Below are 21,323 nucleotides of genomic sequence, written 5' to 3' on the forward strand. Positions count from 1 at the left end.
GCCGGTTCGCATGGTCTCAGTGGCAGTCGCCGGTTCACATGGTCTTAGCGGCAGAGTTACTGGTTTGCATGGTCTCAGAGGCAGAGTTACTGGTTCACATGGTCTCAGCGACAAAGTTACTGCTTCACATGGTCTCAGCGGCAGAGTTACTGCTTCACATGGTCTCAGCGACAGAGTCACCGGTTCACATGGTCTCTCAGCGACACAGTCGCCGGTTCGCATGGTCTCGGTGGCAGTCGCCGGTTCGCATGGTCTCAGTGGCAGTCGCCGGTTCACATGGTCTTAGCGGCAGAGTTACTGGTTTGCATGGTCTCAGAGGCAGAGTTACTGGTTCACATGGTCTCAGCGACAAAGTTACTGCTTCACATGGTCTCAGCGGCAGAGTTACTGCTTCACATGGTCTCAGCGACAGAGTCACCGGTTCACATGGTCTCTCAGCGACACAGTCGCCGGTTCGCATGGTCTCGGTGGCAGTCGCCGGTTCGCATGGTCTCAGTAGCAGTCGCCGGTTCGCATGGTCTCAGTGGCAGTCGCCGGTTCGCATGGTCTTAGCGTGATAGTTACTGGTTTGCACGGTCTCAGAGGCAGAGTTACTGGTTCACATGGTCTCAGCGGCAGAGTTACTGGTTCACATGGTCTCAGCGGCAGAGTTACTGCTTCACATGGTCTCAGCGGCAGAGTCACCGGTTCACATGGTCTCTCAGCGACACAGTCGCCGGTTCGCATGGTCTCGGTGGCAGTCGCCGGTTCGCATGGTCTCAGTGGCAGTCGCCGGTTCGCATGGTCTCAGTGGCAGTCGCCGGTTCGCATGGTCTTAGCGGCAGAGTTACTGGTTTGCACGGTCTCAGAGGCAGAGTTACTGGTTCACATGGTCTCAGCGACAAAGTTACTGCTTCCCATGGTCTCAGCGGCAGAGTTACTGGTTCACATGGTCTCAGCGACAGAGTCACCGGTTCACATGGTCTCTCAGCGACACAGTCGCCGGTTCGCATGGTCTCGGTGGCAGTCGCCGGTTCGCATGGTCTCAGTGGCAGTCGCCGGTTCGCATGGTCTCAGTGGCAGTCGCCGGTTCACATGGTCTTAGCGGCAGAGTTACTGGTTTGCATGGTCTCAGAGGCAGAGTTACTGGTTCACATGGTCTCAGCGACAAAGTTACTGCTTCACATGGTCTCAGCGGCAGAGTTACTGCTTCACATGGTCTCAGCGACAGAGTCACCGGTTCACATGGTCTCTCAGCGACACAGTCGCCGGTTCGCATGGTCTCGGTGGCAGTCGCCGGTTCGCATGGTCTCAGTGGCAGTCGCCGGTTCACATGGTCTTAGCGGCAGAGTTACTGGTTTGCATGGTCTCAGAGGCAGAGTTACTGGTTCACATGGTCTCAGCGACAAAGTTACTGCTTCACATGGTCTCAGCGGCAGAGTTACTGCTTCACATGGTCTCAGCGACAGAGTCACCGGTTCACATGGTCTCTCAGCGACACAGTCGCCGGTTCGCATGGTCTCGGTGGCAGTCGCCGGTTCGCATGGTCTCAGTAGCAGTCGCCGGTTCGCATGGTCTCAGTGGCAGTCGCCGGTTCGCATGGTCTTAGCGTGATAGTTACTGGTTTGCACGGTCTCAGAGGCAGAGTTACTGGTTCACATGGTGTCAGCGACAAAGTTACTGCTTCACATGGTCTCAGCGGCAGAGTTACTGGTTCACATGGTCTCAGCGACAGAGTCACCGGTTCACATGGTCTCTCAGCGACACAGTCGCCGGTTCGCATGGTCTCGGTGGCAGTCGCCGGTTCGCATGGTCTCAGTGGCAGTCGCCGGTTCGCATGGTCTCAGTGGCAGTCGCCGGTTCGCATGGTCTTAGCGGCAGAGTTACTGGTTTGCACGGTCTCAGAGGCAGAGTTACTGGTTCACATGGTCTCAGCGACAAAGTTACTGCTTCACATGGTCTCAGCGGCAGAGTTACTGGTTCACATGGTCTCAGCGACAGAGTCACCGGTTCACATGGTCTCTCAGCGACACAGTCGCCGGTTCGCATGGTCTCGGTGGCAGTCGCCGGTTCGCATGGTCTCAGTAGCAGTCGCAGGTTCGCATGGTCTCAGTGGCAGTCGCCGGTTTGCATGGTCTTAGCGGCAGAGTTACTGGTTTGCATGGTCTCAGAGGCAGAGTTACTGGTTCACATGGTCTCAGCGACAAAGTTACTGCTTCACATGGTCTCAGCGGCAGAGTTACTGGTTCACATGGTCTCAGCGACAGAGTCACCGGTTCACATGGTCTCTCAGCGACACAGTCGCCGGTTCGCATGGTCTCGGTGGCAGTCGCCGGTTCGCATGGTCTCAGTGGCAGTCGCCGGTTCGCATGGTCTCAGTGGCAGTCGCCGGTTCGCATGGTCTTAGCGGCAGAGTTACTGGTTTGCATGGTCTCAGAGGCAGAGTTACTGGTTCACATGGTCTCAGCGGCAGAGTTACTGGTTCACATGGTCTCAGCGGCAGAGTTACTGCTTCACATGGTCTCAGCGGCAGAGTCACCGGTTCACATGGTCTCTCAGCGACACAGTCGCCGGTTCGCATGGTCTCGGTGGCAGTCGCCGGTTCGCATGGTCTCAGTGGCAGTCGCCGGTTCACATGGTCTTAGCGGCAGAGTTACTGGTTTGCATGGTCTCAGAGGCAGAGTTACTGGTTCACATGGTCTCAGCGACAAAGTTACTGCTTCACATGGTCTCAGCGGCAGAGTTACTGCTTCACATGGTCTCAGCGACAGAGTCACCGGTTCACATGGTCTCTCAGCGACACAGTCGCCGGTTCGCATGGTCTCGGTGGCAGTCGCCGGTTCGCATGGTCTCAGTAGCAGTCGCCGGTTCGCATGGTCTCAGTGGCAGTCGCCGGTTCGCATGGTCTTAGCGTGATAGTTACTGGTTTGCACGGTCTCAGAGGCAGAGTTACTGGTTCACATGGTGTCAGCGACAAAGTTACTGCTTCACATGGTCTCAGCGGCAGAGTTACTGGTTCACATGGTCTCAGCGACAGAGTCACCGGTTCACATGGTCTCTCAGCGACACAGTCGCCGGTTCGCATGGTCTCGGTGGCAGTCGCCGGTTCGCATGGTCTCAGTGGCAGTCGCCGGTTCGCATGGTCTCAGTGGCAGTCGCCGGTTCGCATGGTCTTAGCGGCAGAGTTACTGGTTTGCACGGTCTCAGAGGCAGAGTTACTGGTTCACATGGTCTCAGCGACAAAGTTACTGCTTCACATGGTCTCAGCGGCAGAGTTACTGGTTCACATGGTCTCAGCGACAGAGTCACCGGTTCACATGGTCTCTCAGCGACACAGTCGCCGGTTCGCATGGTCTCGGTGGCAGTCGCCGGTTCGCATGGTCTCAGTAGCAGTCGCAGGTTCGCATGGTCTCAGTGGCAGTCGCCGGTTTGCATGGTCTTAGCGGCAGAGTTACTGGTTTGCATGGTCTCAGAGGCAGAGTTACTGGTTCACATGGTCTCAGCGACAAAGTTACTGCTTCACATGGTCTCAGCGGCAGAGTTACTGGTTCACATGGTCTCAGCGACAGAGTCACCGGTTCACATGGTCTCTCAGCGACACAGTCGCCGGTTCGCATGGTCTCGGTGGCAGTCGCCGGTTCGCATGGTCTCAGTGGCAGTCGCCGGTTCGCATGGTCTCAGTGGCAGTCGCCGGTTCGCATGGTCTTAGCGGCAGAGTTACTGGTTTGCATGGTCTCAGAGGCAGAGTTACTGGTTCACATGGTCTCAGCGGCAGAGTTACTGGTTCACATGGTCTCAGCGGCAGAGTTACTGCTTCACATGGTCTCAGCGGCAGAGTCACCGGTTCACATGGTCTCTCAGCGACACAGTCGCCGGTTCGCATGGTCTCGGTGGCAGTCGCCGGTTCGCATGGTCTCAGTGGCAGTCGCCGGTTCACATGGTCTTAGCGGCAGAGTTACTGGTTTGCATGGTCTCAGAGGCAGAGTTACTGGTTCACATGGTCTCAGCGACAAAGTTACTGCTTCACATGGTCTCAGCGGCAGAGTTACTGCTTCACATGGTCTCAGCGACAGAGTCACCGGTTCACATGGTCTCTCAGCGACACAGTCGCCGGTTCGCATGGTCTCGGTGGCAGTCGCCGGTTCGCATGGTCTCAGTAGCAGTCGCCGGTTCGCATGGTCTCAGTGGCAGTCGCCGGTTCGCATGGTCTTAGCGTGATAGTTACTGGTTTGCACGGTCTCAGAGGCAGAGTTACTGGTTCACATGGTGTCAGCGACAAAGTTACTGCTTCACATGGTCTCAGCGGCAGAGTTACTGGTTCACATGGTCTCAGCGACAGAGTCACCGGTTCACATGGTCTCTCAGCGACACAGTCGCCGGTTCGCATGGTCTCGGTGGCAGTCGCCGGTTCGCATGGTCTCAGTGGCAGTCGCCGGTTCGCATGGTCTCAGTGGCAGTCGCCGGTTCGCATGGTCTTAGCGGCAGAGTTACTGGTTTGCACGGTCTCAGAGGCAGAGTTACTGGTTCACATGGTCTCAGCGACAAAGTTACTGCTTCACATGGTCTCAGCGGCAGAGTTACTGGTTCACATGGTCTCAGCGACAGAGTCACCGGTTCACATGGTCTCTCAGCGACACAGTCGCCGGTTCGCATGGTCTCGGTGGCAGTCGCCGGTTCGCATGGTCTCAGTAGCAGTCGCAGGTTCGCATGGTCTCAGTGGCAGTCGCCGGTTTGCATGGTCTTAGCGGCAGAGTTACTGGTTTGCATGGTCTCAGAGGCAGAGTTACTGGTTCACATGGTCTCAGCGACAAAGTTACTGCTTCACATGGTCTCAGCGGCAGAGTTACTGGTTCACATGGTCTCAGCGACAGAGTCACCGGTTCACATGGTCTCTCAGCGACACAGTCGCCGGTTCGCATGGTCTCGGTGGCAGTCGCCGGTTCGCATGGTCTCAGTGGCAGTCGCCGGTTCGCATGGTCTCAGTGGCAGTCGCCGGTTCGCATGGTCTTAGCGGCAGAGTTACTGGTTTGCATGGTCTCAGAGGCAGAGTTACTGGTTCACATGGTCTCAGCGACAAAGTTACTGCTTCACATGGTCTCAGCGGCAGAGTCACCGGTTCACATGGTCTCTCAGCGACACAGTCGCCGGTTCGCATGGTCTCGGTGGCAGTCGCCGGTTCGCATGGTCTCAGTAGCAGTCGCCGGTTTGCATGGTCTCAGTGGCAGTCGCCGGTTCTCATGGTCTTAGCGGCAGAGTTACTGGTTTGCATGGTCTCAGAGGCAGAGTTACTGGTTCACATGGTCTCAGCGACAAAGTTACTGGTTCACATGGTCTCAGCGGCAGAGTTACTGGTTCACATGGTCTCAGCGGCAGAGTCACCGGTTCACATGGTCTCTCAGCGACACAGTCGCCGGTTCGCATGGTCTCGGTGGCAGTCGCCGGTTCGCATGGTCTCAGTAGCAGTCGCAGGTTCGCATGGTCTCAGTGGCAGTCGCCGGTTCGCATGGTCTTAGCGTGAGAGTTACTTGCGAAATGAAGGCTAACCTGATAATGTAATAACCTCCCATTAATGTAATACTTTATTACATTATTGGTAAAAAAGTGTATTACATTATTGGGAAATGCACTTTATTACATTATTGGGAAGTTATTACATTATCAGGTTTTATTACATTTTCACTGGACTCAAGTGCAGATTTTTATTACATTAACGGGGTTATTACATTAACGGGAATTTATTACATTATCAGGTTCTACAATCCTGGTATGTAGACTTGCTAGATGGTTTCATCTGAAAGAGTTCCAAGATGGCACAGCGGATGGCAGCTTCAAAACATGGATAACCTCGTTCCACTTCGCTGGACTGCACTATGAGAGGGCACGAATATCAAGCCTTTGTGGGAACACTATGAAAGCCCTAAGGCGAAAAGCTGGGACAGATCTTTCCGGCAATATAGCGAGACATTTGCAGGACGGCACTATGAAAGAGGCTTCTTTGCCTTCTGTGATATCTGACTTCCAGCGCAGACAAAGTGACCGATATCTGTAAGTAAATACCCCAATCCTTGTGTCTTTGCACTGGCTCCCTGTTAATTTTCGTATTGATGTTAAGATTTTGTTGTTTGTTTTTAAAGCTTTGAATGGACTGACCCCATAGTACATCAAGGACCTCATCCAAATCTATACTCCAGCGCTCAAATTGAGGTTCGAGGGCCAGCTCCAGCCTGTGGTGCCTAGAGCGAGATTTAAAACCAGGGGGGACAGGGCTTTCTCTGTGGTGGGCCCCAGACTTTGGAATGCCCTCCCCCTCCATGTCCCAACAGCCCCCACGGTGGAGTGCTTTAAGTCTCGTCTTCAGACCCATTTTTATTCCCTGGCTTTTTAACTTTGCGTGAGTTTTGTGGTCCTCTGTGTCTTTTATTTCTTTGACTGCTTCAAACTACGTCAAACTATTTATTTTACTATCTGTTTGATTTTATTGTTTTATTTATAGCATCATTTTAGAGTATACACTTATTATTTATTGCTGATTGTTATATGGAAATGTTTGTTTTATTGTTGATTCTATGTACAGCACTTTGGAGATGTTTTTGTTGTTTAAATGTGCTATACAAATAAAGTGGATTGGGTTGGATTGAAGTAAAATCATGTAGAGTGGTTGTCTTACTGCAGTTACCTCCTCATAGACACTGTGTAGCTTAAGGCTACAAGAAGTTATTTCTTCCTGCAGCCGGCGGATTATCTCAACCATGGGGGACAGAACCCAATGTATATCTTTAAGAGTTTTGAGTGATGCTGTTGTAGCCATTTCATAGTGTCTCTGAGCTGATCTCTAAGGTACTCTGTATTTTGGACCAAATACTCCTTTGTATTCCGGTATCCATGTTCCTGACTGTCATTAATGTCATGTCTGATTTCCATCAGAGGTTGATTTAACTATGGTATATGTTCCTTTTCAATTTTCATGTCCCACACCATTACTTCTAGTTTGTGAACTGAATGTTGCAATTCTTCCAAGGAACAGGAGGTTACAACTGAGCAGTTAGAGAGTCACCATCACATAAATAAATATCAATTAGAGCCATTGTGTTTGAGCGAACCTCTCATTCCCGGGGTCTGAAGAATTCAATATGTTCTTGTGGCTACCACCACTGGGAGCCTGTTGTCCAGGGCAGCTATTCTCAAACTTGGGGTCCCGACCCCAATTGGGGTCGCGAGATGATTTCTGGGGGTCGCCAAATCATTTTGGAAGTCAGCTCTGTCTCCACTGTGTTAAAGTGTTCATGTGTTTTAGTCTTTTTGGTCATTTTGTGTGTTTTTTTTGTCATTTTGTGGGGGGGGGGGTTTGGTAATTTTGTGTCTTTTTTGGTAATTTTGTGTCTTTTTTGGGGTAATTTTGTGTCTTTTTTGGGGTAATTTTGTGTCTTTTCTGGTCTTTTTGTGGTCATTTTTTGTCAATTTGTAGTCAATTTGAGTCCCTTTTTGCTTAATTTTATGTAATTTTTTGGTCATTTTATGTCTTTTTTTAATTATCATTTTGTGTCATTTTGAGGTCAATTTGATTCTTTTTTGGGTAATTTTGTGACAAATCCCAAAGTAGCAAGTTATTACTTTCCAAGGAGTCTCTGGCTTGAAGCTGACTGTTACACACTCAGGAGGTCAGAATGGACCTTTAAACTTATAGCAAAGGACTTAGATTAAAACTAACAATAAAATATAAAAAAATATATAAATGAAAGACAAATAAAGACAGAGAGATGTTTTAGTTGTTCTCTGCTTCATTATTTGTCCAAAATTTGTCGCATCAACTGAGTTTGTATGATCTGAACTGAGATTCTGTTCAGTGAAGGGGGGTCACAGACAACATGCATGTTAAATTTGGGGTCGCAACTCAAAAAGGTTGAGAACTACTGGTCCAGGGTATGGTAAATTAGTATTTAAAGAAGAAAGTCAATGAATGCCAGATTCCTATTGGCTTAACAAGGGAGAGTTGACTGTGGTATGGATTTTGAACATTAAAATACAGACTCAAATAAAGCAGACAATTTTTATGGCAGTAAAATATATTTTGGCATGTTAGCCGAAAAATATAATTAGAAATTTAATTTGGCGAAGATCCTATCAAAAATATTCATGGTTTGGTTGGTTAATGCAGTGGTTCCCAAACTGGGGGGCATGACCCCTAGGGGGGGCCCAGGGTTACAAAAGGGGGGGCGTGGCAAGGCTAAATTGAAATAATTTCATTGTTCTCCAATGCTGCACTGTAAAAAACAATCTGTTTAATTTACATAAAAATACCGATAGCTGTGGTTGCCAGAACTTCACTGTAAAAATTACAGTGAGTTGACTTTCTATTCTAAATTTAAATGTAAATATCAGCAAAAACTGTAATTTAGACTGAAAGGCTTGAAAGTATTTTTTAGATAGAAAAGGGCGGCCCAGTAGAAAAACTATGGGAACCACTGGGTTAATGTGTGTATTGTGTCATATGTATATCGTCACACTGTTAAAACTGTTAAAAAAGTCATATTTTGTCAAAAAATTATTATTTTTTTGCTTAAATCATCTCCTCATGACGCCGGCCACCTATGGTAAAATCGCCTACATCTTCAGTTGATCAAATCATGTGATTTTACCCCTTTAAGATAATGGCCTATGTCAAGTGTGTGACTTAAGCGGATTTATTATACCTAAATCAAAATAAAATGCCAATAGCCATCCTTTGTTACATCCTTTTTGAGTAAAATGATCAATAAATGTAATATATTACACTTTTGGTGAAGTATTTTGTGTTTCCTGCAAAACGATTATTTTAACAGGGTGACGATATGCTTGTCATTGTTATATTTTGAAAGGTTAACCGGAAGTAATCCTGTAACCGCTAGCTTGTCGCTAGGCGCAGCGTTGTTGGTTGTTGCTGTGGTTTTGTTGGGGCAGAGCTGTCATTTTAGCAAGCTAACGTATTAGCCACTGTTTTGTCATGTCAAGCTATTCACTCAAAACACAGGGTTGCTAACGAATTTATTTCTTCACATATCCGCCTTTGGGTAGGGTCAGAGGTTAGAAATCTGGTAGGAGAGCACAAAACTGAGATGAAATGACAACGTCAACATTACAGGTAGGCTACTGTTAGCTAGCCGCTGTTAGCTTGCAGCTAACAACTGGACCTAACTTGCTCTAGCCTATACAGCAGTTTGAATGCAAGCTAACCCGCTAGCAGAACAGCTGACGCTAAAGACCGCTAATGTTGTGAACAAGCCAGTTTAGTAAACAGAGCCTGCAAGCAGTCCATCTATTACATTGTCTTGAATATAACAAGATAACTGTACTAGCTAACTACATACCATAAAGACAATAATGTTTATTGTAGTGTATTTGTGAATTGCTAACTAACATCTACTGGAGAATGTTTATAATAGGTATCTGTGACAAACCCGTTAGCTTGTCTATAGCCCCAGCTCGCATAAAGTTAACATGAAAAAAAACAAAGATTTTGGAAATCGTCACCCTGTTAAAATAATCGCCTAAGTCTTTTTTTCAAGTTTTGCAGGAAACAAAAAACTTCACCAAAAGTGTAACACATGACATTTATTGATTATTTCACTCAAAAAGGATGGCTATTGGCATAGTAATAACACTGTGTAAATTATGTAACTTAAGAGAAATAAATGACTTAGGCAATTTTTTGAACATGCCTTTGTGACTTAAGCAATATATGGTAACACTTTATTTTGAAGGTCTCTACATAAAAGTTACACAAGCCTGTCAGAAACATGATATGACAAGTATCATGAGCATTAATGTTACTTCAAAGTGCCGTTAATGTTCATGACACGTTACATGTCATGTTTATGACATGCTCATGTCACTCTTATGTAGACACCTTCAAAATAAAGTGATACCATATCTTGCTTAAGTCACAAAGGCATGTTCAAAAAATTGCCTAAGTCGCATTTCATTTTGACTTAGGCATAATAAATCCGCTTAAGTCACACACTTGACATAGGCCATTATCTTAAAGGGGTGAAATCACATGATACGATCAAGTGAAGATGTAGGCGATTTTACCATTGGTGGCCGGCGTCATGAGGAGATGATTTAGGGAGAAAAGAAAAAAAGTGACAAAATGACAATTGCATGTAGATGTAGCACAGCACATTTTGTTGTAGAATCATATAAACTATTAGGGTTTCATTGTATAACATGTTATTTTAATTTTATAACTTGTGCATTGTTTTGGTTGAAACTCCAATGTTGTGTGCAGACTCATGTGAGGATGACTAGTTTTTATTTCTGTCTCCACCTCCAATCTACAGCCTTGGGAGAAAATATTAGACAACCCTTGTTTTCTTCAATTTCTTGTTCATTTTAATGCCTGGTACAACTAAATGTACATTTGTTTTGACAAATATAATGATATCAACAAAAATAGCTCATAAGACCTGATATGTGTCCATTTTCCATGGTTTTCTTGATAATAATAACCAAAATCATTATCAAGAAAACCAATGATATCTCTTAAATTAAACTCTTACGAGCAATTTTTGTTGTTGTCATTATATTTGTCCAAACAAGTGTACCTTTAGTTGTGCCAGGCATTAAAATGAACAAGAAATTGAAGAATAAAAGGTTGGTCTAATAATTATTTCAATGACTGTATATATCAATATATGTTCATCTATATATAATATATTTTATATTATAATATTTGTGATTGTTTTGTTTATTTGTGAGTGTTTTCCATGGTTTTCTTGATAATAACCAAAATCATTATCAAGAAAACCATGGAAAATGGCTAGGTATCAGCTCTTAATTTTAACTGTTATGAGCTATTTTTGTTGTAATCATTATATTTGTCCAAACAAATGTAGCTTTAGTTGTACCAGGCATTAAAATGAACAAGAGAGATAGAGAAAACAAAGGTTGTCTAATATTTTTTTTCCATGACTGTATCTTACATCTGACTGTTTTATCTGCAACTGTTGCAGAAAGCGATTGATCTTGTGACCAAAGCCACAGAGGAAGACAAGGCAAAGAATTATGAAGAGGCCTTGCGACTCTACCAGCATGCTGTGGAGTATTTCCTACATGCTATCAAATGTGAGTACTGCAGCCTGGACAGGTAGTTGATTAGTTTTACGACCCTGTGCTGGTACGAAACAATGTTGTGTTTCATTTACATTGCGCTTTTGAATTTCATCCTTCCCCTTTAGATGAGGCCCACAGCGACAAGGCAAAGGAGAGTATACGAGCGAAATGTATGCAGTACCTGGACAGAGCGGAGAAACTCAAAGACTATCTAAAAAATAAAGACAAACAGGGCAAGAAGCCTGTCAAGGAGGCACAGAGCAATGACAAGTAAGCTGTCTATCTTCTGCCCTCTCAGAAAACATGTTCAAACCAGTGAGCTTTACTGTTTTTACATCAACCTTTGTGGTTTTGTCTGTTCTAGGAGTGATAGTGACAGCGAGGGTGAAAATCCAGAGAAGAAGAAACTGCAGGAGCAACTTATGGGTGAGTAAGTGTGTATGGGTGCAAACCAGGTGATATGATGTTTGTGTCGATACAATAATGGTTATTTTGTTTGATTGAATTACCCACATAACTTCTTTATGGGAAGAACTTCACCTGATGAGATATTTTTTATCAAATGTAGCTCTGCATACTTTTTTATTTAGATAAGATGTGACTTTATTTATCCCGCAGTGGGGAAATTCAGTTGTCACAGCAGCTAAAGATACAGACACATAGATATAGAAGACAGAATAAGAATTAATAAGAATATAAAAAGTAAGACATATACATGCATTATATACCAATTATATTCATACATTTCTGCTATTTGGCATTTATTATTCATTTATATTTTTTGTGTTTTTGTTTTCCTTAAAGTACTTTGCATTTTACAGATATTGTACATTGGAGAAAATATATTTTAGCATGTTAAATATGTTAAATAAGTTGTTGCATGTATGAACATCAATGAATAAAAATATTTAAATATATGCAGAGATATACACAGTATAGTATAAGTGGTATATGGCATATATAATAAAGAAAAAAATACAGAAGGCCTAATATAGGCCTAATGTGGTTGGATATAAATAGATAGATTAATTAATTACATGAATCACCACATAACTTCTTTATGGGAGGAACTTCACCTGATGAGATATTTTTTATCAAATGTAACTCTACATACTTTTTTATTTAGATTAGATGTGACTTTATTTATCCCGCAGTGGGGAAATTCAGTTGTCACAGCAGCTAAAGATACAGACACATAGATATAGAAAACAGAATAAGAATTAATAAGAATATACAAAGTAAGACATATACATGCATTATATACCAATTATATTCATACATTTCTGCTATTTGGCATTTATTATTAATTTTTATTTTTTGTGTTTGTTTGTTTTCCTGAAAGTACTTTGCATTTTACAGATATTGTACATTGGAGAAAATATATTTTAGCATGTTAAATACGTTAAATAAGTTGTTGCATGTATGAACAACAATGAATAAAAATATTTAAATATATGCAGAGATATACACAGTATAGTATAAGTGGTATATGGCATATATGATAAAGAAAAAAATACAGAAGGCCTAATATAGGCCTAATGTGGTTGGATATAAATAGATAGATTAATTAAATTGAATCACCACATAACTTCTTTATGGGAGGAACTTCACCTGATGAGACATTGTTATCAAATGTAATTCTGCATACATTTTTATTTGGTAGTATTCTGGGGTACAGTGGAGATATGATTAGTTATTTGAGCTTGGGTCGCAGGATTACAGTTACCTTTAAAGTGTTAGGTCAGTCTGCATTGTCAGTCTTAATCATGCACAGCCTGTGTGTCCAGGTGCCATCGTAATGGAGAAGCCCAATGTCAGGTGGAACGATGTGGCTGGACTGGAGGGAGCTAAGGAAGCTCTGAAGGAAGCTGTCATCCTACCCATTAAATTCCCTCACCTCTTTACAGGTACTGTAGGATCTTACTGCTCCAATTCTATTTAAAACCACAAATATGTATAATACATTTACACTTATCTTAAATATAGAGCTGAAACAGTATATTACTTGTTCAACAAAATATAATATGGCAACAGTTTTGGTATTCAATTAATCATTTATGAAGCTAAAACATCAAACATTCTCTGGTTCAAGCCTTTGATAAATTTCTGTGTTTTATATCATTGACACATCAAATTGAATATTTTTTGATTATGGGCTATGGCTAAGTGTTCAGAGGATATCAGCCTAAATATGTGATGCTCATTTCTCACAGTTGCTCGATTTTATAAATAAATCAAAATAATGATAGATTTGTTAATTGTAAAATTTTTGTGAGAGTTCTAGTTCACAGCAATTAGTTGAGGTGTCAATTTAGATTTTTTTAATAGGATAAGATATGACTTTATTTATCCCACAGTGGGGATATTTAGTTGTCACAGCAGCTCAAGATGCAGACATACATATAAAAAACAGATTAAGAATATAAAAAATAAGACATATACATACATTCCTATACACACATTTCTGTTATTTGGCATTTATTATGAATATTTATTTTTTTGTGTTTGTTTGTTTGTTTGTTTTCCTGAAAGTACATTTTATGGATATTGCACACTGGAGAAAGTATATTTTGCGCCTTAATGACCATCAAAGAACATTTTAGCATTAAATCCGTTTGATCAGTAGTATGACATCATGTGACCAACATTAGTACTGGTCTGTGTTTTCAGGCAAGCGAACTCCGTGGAGAGGCATCCTGCTGTTTGGCCCTCCAGGGACGGGGAAGTCGTACCTGGCTAAGGCTGTGGCCACTGAGGCCAATAACTCCACCTTCTTCTCTGTGTCGTCCTCAGACCTCATGTCCAAGTGGCTGGGAGAGAGTGAGAAGTACGTCTACAAGTCTATCGTTATACGTTATATTTTTGATGCTGACTTTTGTATTATTATTGTTATTATTATTATTATTTTTATTTACCTGCCCTCAAAGGATGGTGCATTGATTGAACATTCTTTTCTTATCCTTCCATTGGTGTTGTAGCTGTGGTCTTCCAGCTCCAACATAACATTCTTTTTCACCGTAATGTTACTCCCCCACTAATCAGCTTGTTGTACTGACTCAGCATTTTTTGCAAACAGTGTATGACGTATGTCTCGTGCTTTCGAACTGGTTCCATGTGACATGCATCAAACTACAAACTGTGTGTTCTTTGTGCAGCTGTGTGAAGGGACCCTGAACCCCGTAAACATAAACTGTTACAGCCTAAAATAATCCTTCAATACAATCCTCAATTCACAATCCAGACAGTGTAAATTAGGAACATCACCTCTAGCTCCAGGGCTGCATGGTGGTGTAGTGGTTAGCACTCTCGCCTCATAGCAAGAGAGTCGCTGGTTCGACCTCCGCAGAATATGACTCCAATCATATCCGGCCTGCGCCTCTTCTGTGTGGAGTTTGCATGTTCTCCCCATGTCAGCGTGGGTTCTTACTGGGTACTCCAGCTTCCTCCCACAGTCTAAAAACATGCACTTAGGTTTAATTGGTGACTCTAAATTGCCCGTAGGAGTGAATGAGAGCCTGACCAGCCTTGTCCAGGGTGTAACCCGCCTCTCGCCCAATGTCAGCTGGTTTGGCTCCAGCCCCTCGCAACCCGAGTGCGGTTAAGTGGTTAAGGATAATGCTCCCCCAGGGATGTGAGCTTGCCTGTCCTAGCCGCAAAATATGACACCAATCATTTTATCAAGTTTGCAGTCGACAAGTCACTTATTCTTTGAAAATGTATGGCAATGTATATAGATGGATGACGATAACATCTCTCTTATTGACTTGTCTCTTGACTAGAGGGCGTATACTGTTTTTGACATGATTGAAACACAGTGTTATGATGCCCACAACCCACAGTAAATTAATTTCCAATCCAGACTGGCAGCACTCTCAGTCTTTGTTAATATTGCTTCCCATGTGCCTCTCTTAATCTCATTTTTTCTCCCTCTCTCCCTGTGTCTCCCAGGCTGGTGAAGAACTTATTTGACCTGGCTCGCCAACACAAACCCTCAATCATCTTCATCGATGAGGTGGATTCTCTGTGCGGCTCCAGGAATGAGAACGAGAGCGAAGCTGCCCGCCGCATCAAAACAGAGTTCTTGGTCCAGATGCAGGGTGAGCTACATGTGATGATGAATGAGGATTATAAGAGTTACACACAATGATACGTCACAGTGACAAACATTTATTATTGTATGTACAATATACGGTGCAATAGAAAACGTAGAAAAACTCATCTTAAATATTCAAATACATAACCCTGCATGGACACTAAGGGAAGTAGAAAGTGCTCAAATAGAGCTAAATGAGGCTCTCTGGTTTTGTAGGTGTTGGAAACAACAACGATGGTATCCTGGTGCTCGGAGCCACAAACATCCCCTGGGTGCTAGATGCTGCCATCCGCAGAAGGTCAGAGGTCACTTCAATACTTCTTGTTTAAATGTGGGTTTGTCTCACCCTGAATTTATTTTATTATTATTCAAATAATGTAGCTTTTTGGCTGACTGCCGGTAGTCAGCCTTACACACAGGTCTGTATGTCCCTGAGTGTCTTCTTCTTTTACTTCACTCGTTTAATTTCAAAGATAATTATTAGTGTGCAAGCACAGAGTGGTGCAAAAGTGCTATTGTTCCATAAGAGTTGTGAGTTAGACCGTACTTGTATTGTGCAATCCCCCGCCATCGAGTGAAGCATTTTCTGCATAGATGGCTGATATCCAACAGATATCCCACTGTACAAGTGTTTTGAACTTATTAACCAAGTTATTTGATTAATTAAGATTCCCGGTCTGTCTGTGAGCTTCATTTTGGCTTCATGGTAAGAAATGTTTGTAGAAATTAATTGATAGATTTTATTTCCCCGCACACTGTAGCAAGTAAGGCATGTAGTGTAACAGGAACACAAACAGACTGGGAGAGTTGATCAATCAATGTGGATGTGGTTAATGAGTTTAAAACGCATTAGAAAACAAATTTCTTATTGGTTTGAAAGTCGGTTGTGAAAAATGTAAACACAGAAGCAAACGAAGCAACATGGAGCTGAACGCACCATGAAAATATTGCTGTGGAAGCTTTTTTTACGTTGATCCTGCATTGATCTATCATGCGCACAAATTCTTTCTCCTCCAGTTGATCTTGAATGATTTTATAATGTTATTTTTTTGTGGACTGTATTCAGCATCTCCTGTATTTGTGTCAAGCAAACATCGAGTCTGTCCTCTCCCAGTCATGTTGCATCTCACAAAATTCCTGCACAGGTCGCCCACAATCCACTGCATTTTGGTTCATTTCCTGTAACTGGGTTGGAACTCGCAAGTGGTTGTTTTGGTCCACACCAGAGTATGATTGGAGCGCTCACAAGCGACAAAAAGAACCATAACAAGGATTTAACTGCACCAAAGTTCGATTTAAACAGACTTGTGATAGCACTCTTAGTCTTAAATGTGTTTCAAGCCATTTTTGTTGTAGGCTTGTCACAAAACTAAAATTTTCAACTCGATACCGATACTCAATACTCAATACATTTCCGATACCACAAGGATAAAAACAAAGACCCTAAAATTCAACAGAAATACAAGAAAAATGCAACATGTAAAAATTAACAGAACCAAAGGTTAAATATTTATAATAAAAACAGTTGTGCAAAAAGAAACTGCAACTATGATGATAAGCTTCAGGTCTGAGGTAGTGCAAAAATAAATAAATAAAATAAACAATAACAATTAGAACAATATTTTGAGGTTGTATGGTTTAGCTGCTTAATAAGTTGTTGGATCGATACTTTTGAAAATGAGTATGGTATCCAGATACAACGTTTTGGTATCGACACTTTTTTGAGTATCGATACTTTTGACAACCCTACTATGTTGTGAATATGCAATTGAATGGATCTTTTCCTCTGTCGTGGGTCAGATTTGAGAAGCGTATCTACATCCCTCTACCGGAGGAGCCAGCTCGGTCTCAGATGTTTCGTCTTCATCTGGGCAACACACCACACAGCCTGAGCGAGGCCGACCTCCGGCAGCTCGCCCACAAAACAGACGGCTACTCCGGCGCTGACATCAGCATCATCGTCCGGGACGCTCTCATGCAGCCTGTTAGGAAGGTCCAGTCTGCCACTCACTTTAAAAAGGTGACATTTGAAAAAGGAAACAATCTGAATGTAGAAAAGTGTAATCCCTGTTTTGGTTTCTAATTTTGCCATTGCTATGGCCCTTTTTATCTCGTTTTCACGCCTACAGGTTCGTGGTCCATCCAGAAGCAACAACCAGTTGATGGTGGACGACCTCTTGACTCCTTGTTCCCCTGGTGACCCTGCCGCCGTAGAGATGACCTGGATGGATGTGCCTAGTGATAAGCTACTGGAGCCCATAGTCTGCATGGTGAGATACACATATAGTAATGAACAACACAAAGGATCAATGCTGCAGGTTGTCACTTCAGATCTCCATAGTAACAACTAGACAAGTTCCACCAAGCCTGGACAGGAGTTTCAACATTTTTGAATGAAACACCCTGTCCATAAACCTTAAAAAAGAAATTGCATTATGCATGCATAAGCTCAAATTCACTGAAACAATTACATGCACTGCCAAACTTATTAACCCTTAAAAAGTCACCAAAATTACACCACTTATCAGAGCTAGAGATATGATCAAATCATTGATTGTCCTTTACAATAATTAATTAAAATGTGCAATGATTAAGACCAGTAGGCTTTTGGGCTTTTATGAAAAGAGCCCCCCGTATCCCCCTAGCCAGCTATTTTTCAACACTGTCTGGCTACTCCATGTCCTAGTTGAAAGACCTGTCCACTGTGAAAAATGTTATGTGAGGTGTTTGCTCACATTTGGCTCTCAAAGTGCAAGAGATTAATGCGTATTACTTAAAAATCCAGGGGGGGGGGGCCTTGATAGTTATTTTTATTATTTGCTTATACTCACGAGTCAAGAGTAAATTCTTTGTAGTTGGCAAGAGTTGAGATTTGTAATTTACACTACATTTTCGATTTATGATTGATTTTTATTTTTGTTGTACGTTTTTTATTTATACAGACTAAAAAAATCCTATTTTCTATATATTTTTCAGTATTTTGTAATATCGTCAAGAATAACGTTATCGCAAAAATACCCTGAAATATTATGATATTCTTTTATGGCCATATCGCCCACCCTTAAGTACTACTATCGGTCACCTTGTTTATACTGTAACATGATCCACAGCCATCTTTGAGACTCTGGATAAAGGAGAAATTGAACCAAACAGATAATATAAACCAAAGATAACTTGTATCTTCTGTCCTTTGCAGTCGGACATGCTGCGCTCTCTGTCCACCACCCGTCCCACAGTCAACACTGAAGATCTCCTGAAGGTGAAGAAGTTCACAGAGGACTTTGGGATGGAAGGCTGAGAGTCAGAGCCCCAGCTCTCCCTGGTCCACAAGAAGGGTCAAACTGCTCCAAGCAACACTCATCAAACCCCCCCCGCCCAGCTGCTGTTCCACCCTGTAGGCTTCCATCTCTCAGCTGAGCGCTTGGTTCACTGCCTCTCATGGTTTTCAAAATAAAAGACTGGTCTGTTCGAACAAAAAAAAAAAAAGGCAAGAAATCTCATCCAGGCCAGGGGGTTTTGAATCCTCTGAGGAAGTTGACCAAATGCTACAATAGAAAAATCTTGGTGTGATTTCATTTGGTAGTTGGATAATAGAGCCCATGTTCTTTCCCCCATTTCAGACAATGTTCCATTACAAAGCAGCCGCTACAGTGTATTCACTACAAGAACTTTTCATCTAACCTGCATTGACGTGAGGAAAGCTGCATTTGAAGTTTGTCCCTCCTGAGCCGATTCTATCTGACTGAAAGACTGTACATTTTTTTTTTGCCTTTGTGCACTTTGCTTTGGTTTGCAATGAAGGACAGTGACGTTTGAAGAAGAAACACAAGAAGAAAAGGATAGTTTTCCTGCCAGGCATGCAAGTGTGTGAATGCATCCAAGTGTTTTTATGAAACTTGTGTGTCTTAATGTATATGTCTATATGTGGGGGAGAGCCCTGTTATTTTGTTATTTTGTTATTTGATGAAGAGTTAAATTAATGAATCCTCACTGCCTCAGTGTCCCTCTAAAAGCTCTGTGTGTGTGTCTGCATCAGGCCTGTACCTCTGTGCTCGCGGCTGTCTGAGCGAGGCATTCATGTTCAGTATTTATAATACAAGAGATGTGCTTGATTGACGGCTAGACACCACATGTCCTCAATCCAAAAAAACTTGAAAAACGTTTTTAAAGCTCAGTGGTAAACCTCTACTTGCTTTTCAGAAGAAATTGTCAACATCATTTGGTAACTATTCTTGAGCTTTTGGTCATATTGTATGATCTTCCTCAGCAGATGAAATTTATCTTGGTACTTTGAATTTTTTCTTCATTCATTTTGGCTTAAATTTGGGGTTGAAAGGTCACACTTGACTTTGGAAATGACATTTAGTATCTGCTCTGAAGCTTTTGATATCAAATTATCATTCCGGGATGAAGATCATGCGATATCAGCGACAGCTCACAGGTGGATTTCTTAAATGCTCTTTCCAAGTTCCAGTTTCTCTCAGCTCAAATTATTTTCTGGACTCCAGAACGCACTCATCTGAATGTGATCGGCACTGTGATGTCTTCCTCTTTCGGTTGTTTCTGTTGCAGTCTGTTCAGCATTAATATCAATGCTACCATATTTTCTTCCTATCAATCAAGCACATCTATTTAAACCATAACATTTTGGTTTTGTTTGCCCTGCCATAAATTGTTCCACCAGTGTTTCTATTTATACAACTTGACTGACATTTATAGAACTACAGTATGTTTACAATTTTTTTGTTGATGTTTCATGAAGGATCTCCAGTAAAATATCTTTTTCTTTTGGGAGACAAACATACACACCAAGTTCCACTCTGAGGCCACCATATTGTTTCATTACTGTCTGTTCAGGGCTGACTTTCCTTCTCAAGCTTAATTAGTAGCTGTTAGTTGTTGTCAGCTAACTAGACAATAAGGAAAGCAAGCCCTACTGGCTATCAGAAAGCTGGACTACACAGTTTTAAATAACATTTTAAATCTGCTATTGGATGTTTGTTGTGTACCAACTCTCTGACCTCTCCACTATCACACCAGAACCACAGGCTTGTCTGCTAACTCAGTGGTGGGACTTGTTTTGATAGCTCAGTGCTAGTATCGCTGTGTGTTTGTTGAGGTACATACTGGTTCAGTGGGAGGTGAGTTATTAACATCCCTGTAAGGGGACCTAACCTGCCGCTGGCCATGTAACCATTACTACTAATTTAACCTGCATTAATAAAAACTGACATTTCAAATGAAAAAAAGGAACAATTTGGTGGTTTGACTCTTTAAATCCTATTCATTAGCTGATGGTTTAACCCTTGTGTAGTCCTCCTGTCGACTATGCACTGGTGGTCCTCAGGGATCATAAAAGGACCCCATGACATTAGACTGGTTTTAGGACTTGTAGAAAAAAATTAACTTTTTTTTCACCTTTTAAGGCAACTCATGACCAACACACTGATATATAATTTTCTTTTCTTTTTTAATTATTGGTCAAATTTAGTCAAATATACAAAATGAGCCTCATTTCAAGTAATAGTTAATTGTCAATAGTTATAGTATAATAATAATTTCTTGATGGGAATGCACAGAGTAGATTATGTTAAATTTTGGTCAAATTTATGTTTTGAAAGCATTGTACATTTTTGGATGGCAGCAAAAATTGTAAAAGAATCACACCTGTGGTCCTCAGGGGTCAAAAAGTACCCCATGACAGACTGGTTGTAGGACATGTTTTTTCACCTTTTAAGGCAACTCACGACCAACACATTGATATATATTTTTTTTTTTCATTATTATTGATCGGATTTAGTCAAATATACAAAGTTAGGGCCTTATTTTTTTGTAATTGTAATTCTATGAAAGTTAACCTATATTAATGGTATGATGAAAATGATTTGGGGTTGAAAAGGACCACAGGAGGGTTAAATATATTCAGATGCTCCACAGTATCAATCCCAGTGTAAGTAAATACCTGTATGAACTGCCGTTTCCTCTCCAGCCAGGTGTCAAACACAAGTGATTTCTACTGAAGCCACTGTTTATTTACAGTACGTTTAGGCATTCAAGCTGAGGCTCTTAAAGGAGCACATATTAAGAAAAAAATCTTCCAAAATTAGATGATAAAACTCTCACTCTGTACAGTAAATATTTAGCATAAGTGGTAACAATCATC

At 42.4% G+C, this 21,323-nt stretch overlaps 1 protein-coding gene across 3 annotated transcripts in view; it reads left to right on the top strand.

Moving 5' to 3' along the window:
• The window catches only part of vps4a (vacuolar protein sorting 4 homolog A), a 29,075-nt gene extending 10,110 nt beyond the window's left edge, over positions 1–18,965 (top strand). For 2 of the 3 annotated variants that reach the window (XM_059334626.1, XM_059334625.1), the window contains 10 exons: positions 10,968–11,079; positions 11,193–11,337; positions 11,432–11,493; positions 12,855–12,974; positions 13,738–13,894; positions 15,016–15,164; positions 15,377–15,458; positions 16,961–17,180; positions 17,290–17,430; positions 18,357–18,965. In XM_059334626.1, the coding sequence (XP_059190609.1) occupies positions 10,968–11,079; positions 11,193–11,337; positions 11,432–11,493; positions 12,855–12,974; positions 13,738–13,894; positions 15,016–15,164; positions 15,377–15,458; positions 16,961–17,180; positions 17,290–17,430; positions 18,357–18,458 (1,290 nt within the window). In that variant the 3' untranslated portion in view covers positions 18,459–18,965. Of the gene's footprint in view, positions 1–8,785; positions 9,098–10,967; positions 11,080–11,192; positions 11,338–11,431; positions 11,494–12,854; positions 12,975–13,737; positions 13,895–15,015; positions 15,165–15,376; positions 15,459–16,960; positions 17,181–17,289; positions 17,431–18,356 lie in introns of those variants that run through there. The other variant, XM_059334627.1, reaches the window with a different exon arrangement.
• Positions 18,966–21,323: the final 2,358 nt, after the last annotated feature.

Source organism: Centropristis striata, chromosome 6 (genome assembly GCF_030273125.1).
Source record: "Centropristis striata isolate RG_2023a ecotype Rhode Island chromosome 6, C.striata_1.0, whole genome shotgun sequence".
NCBI lineage: Eukaryota > Metazoa > Chordata > Actinopteri > Perciformes > Serranidae > Centropristis > Centropristis striata.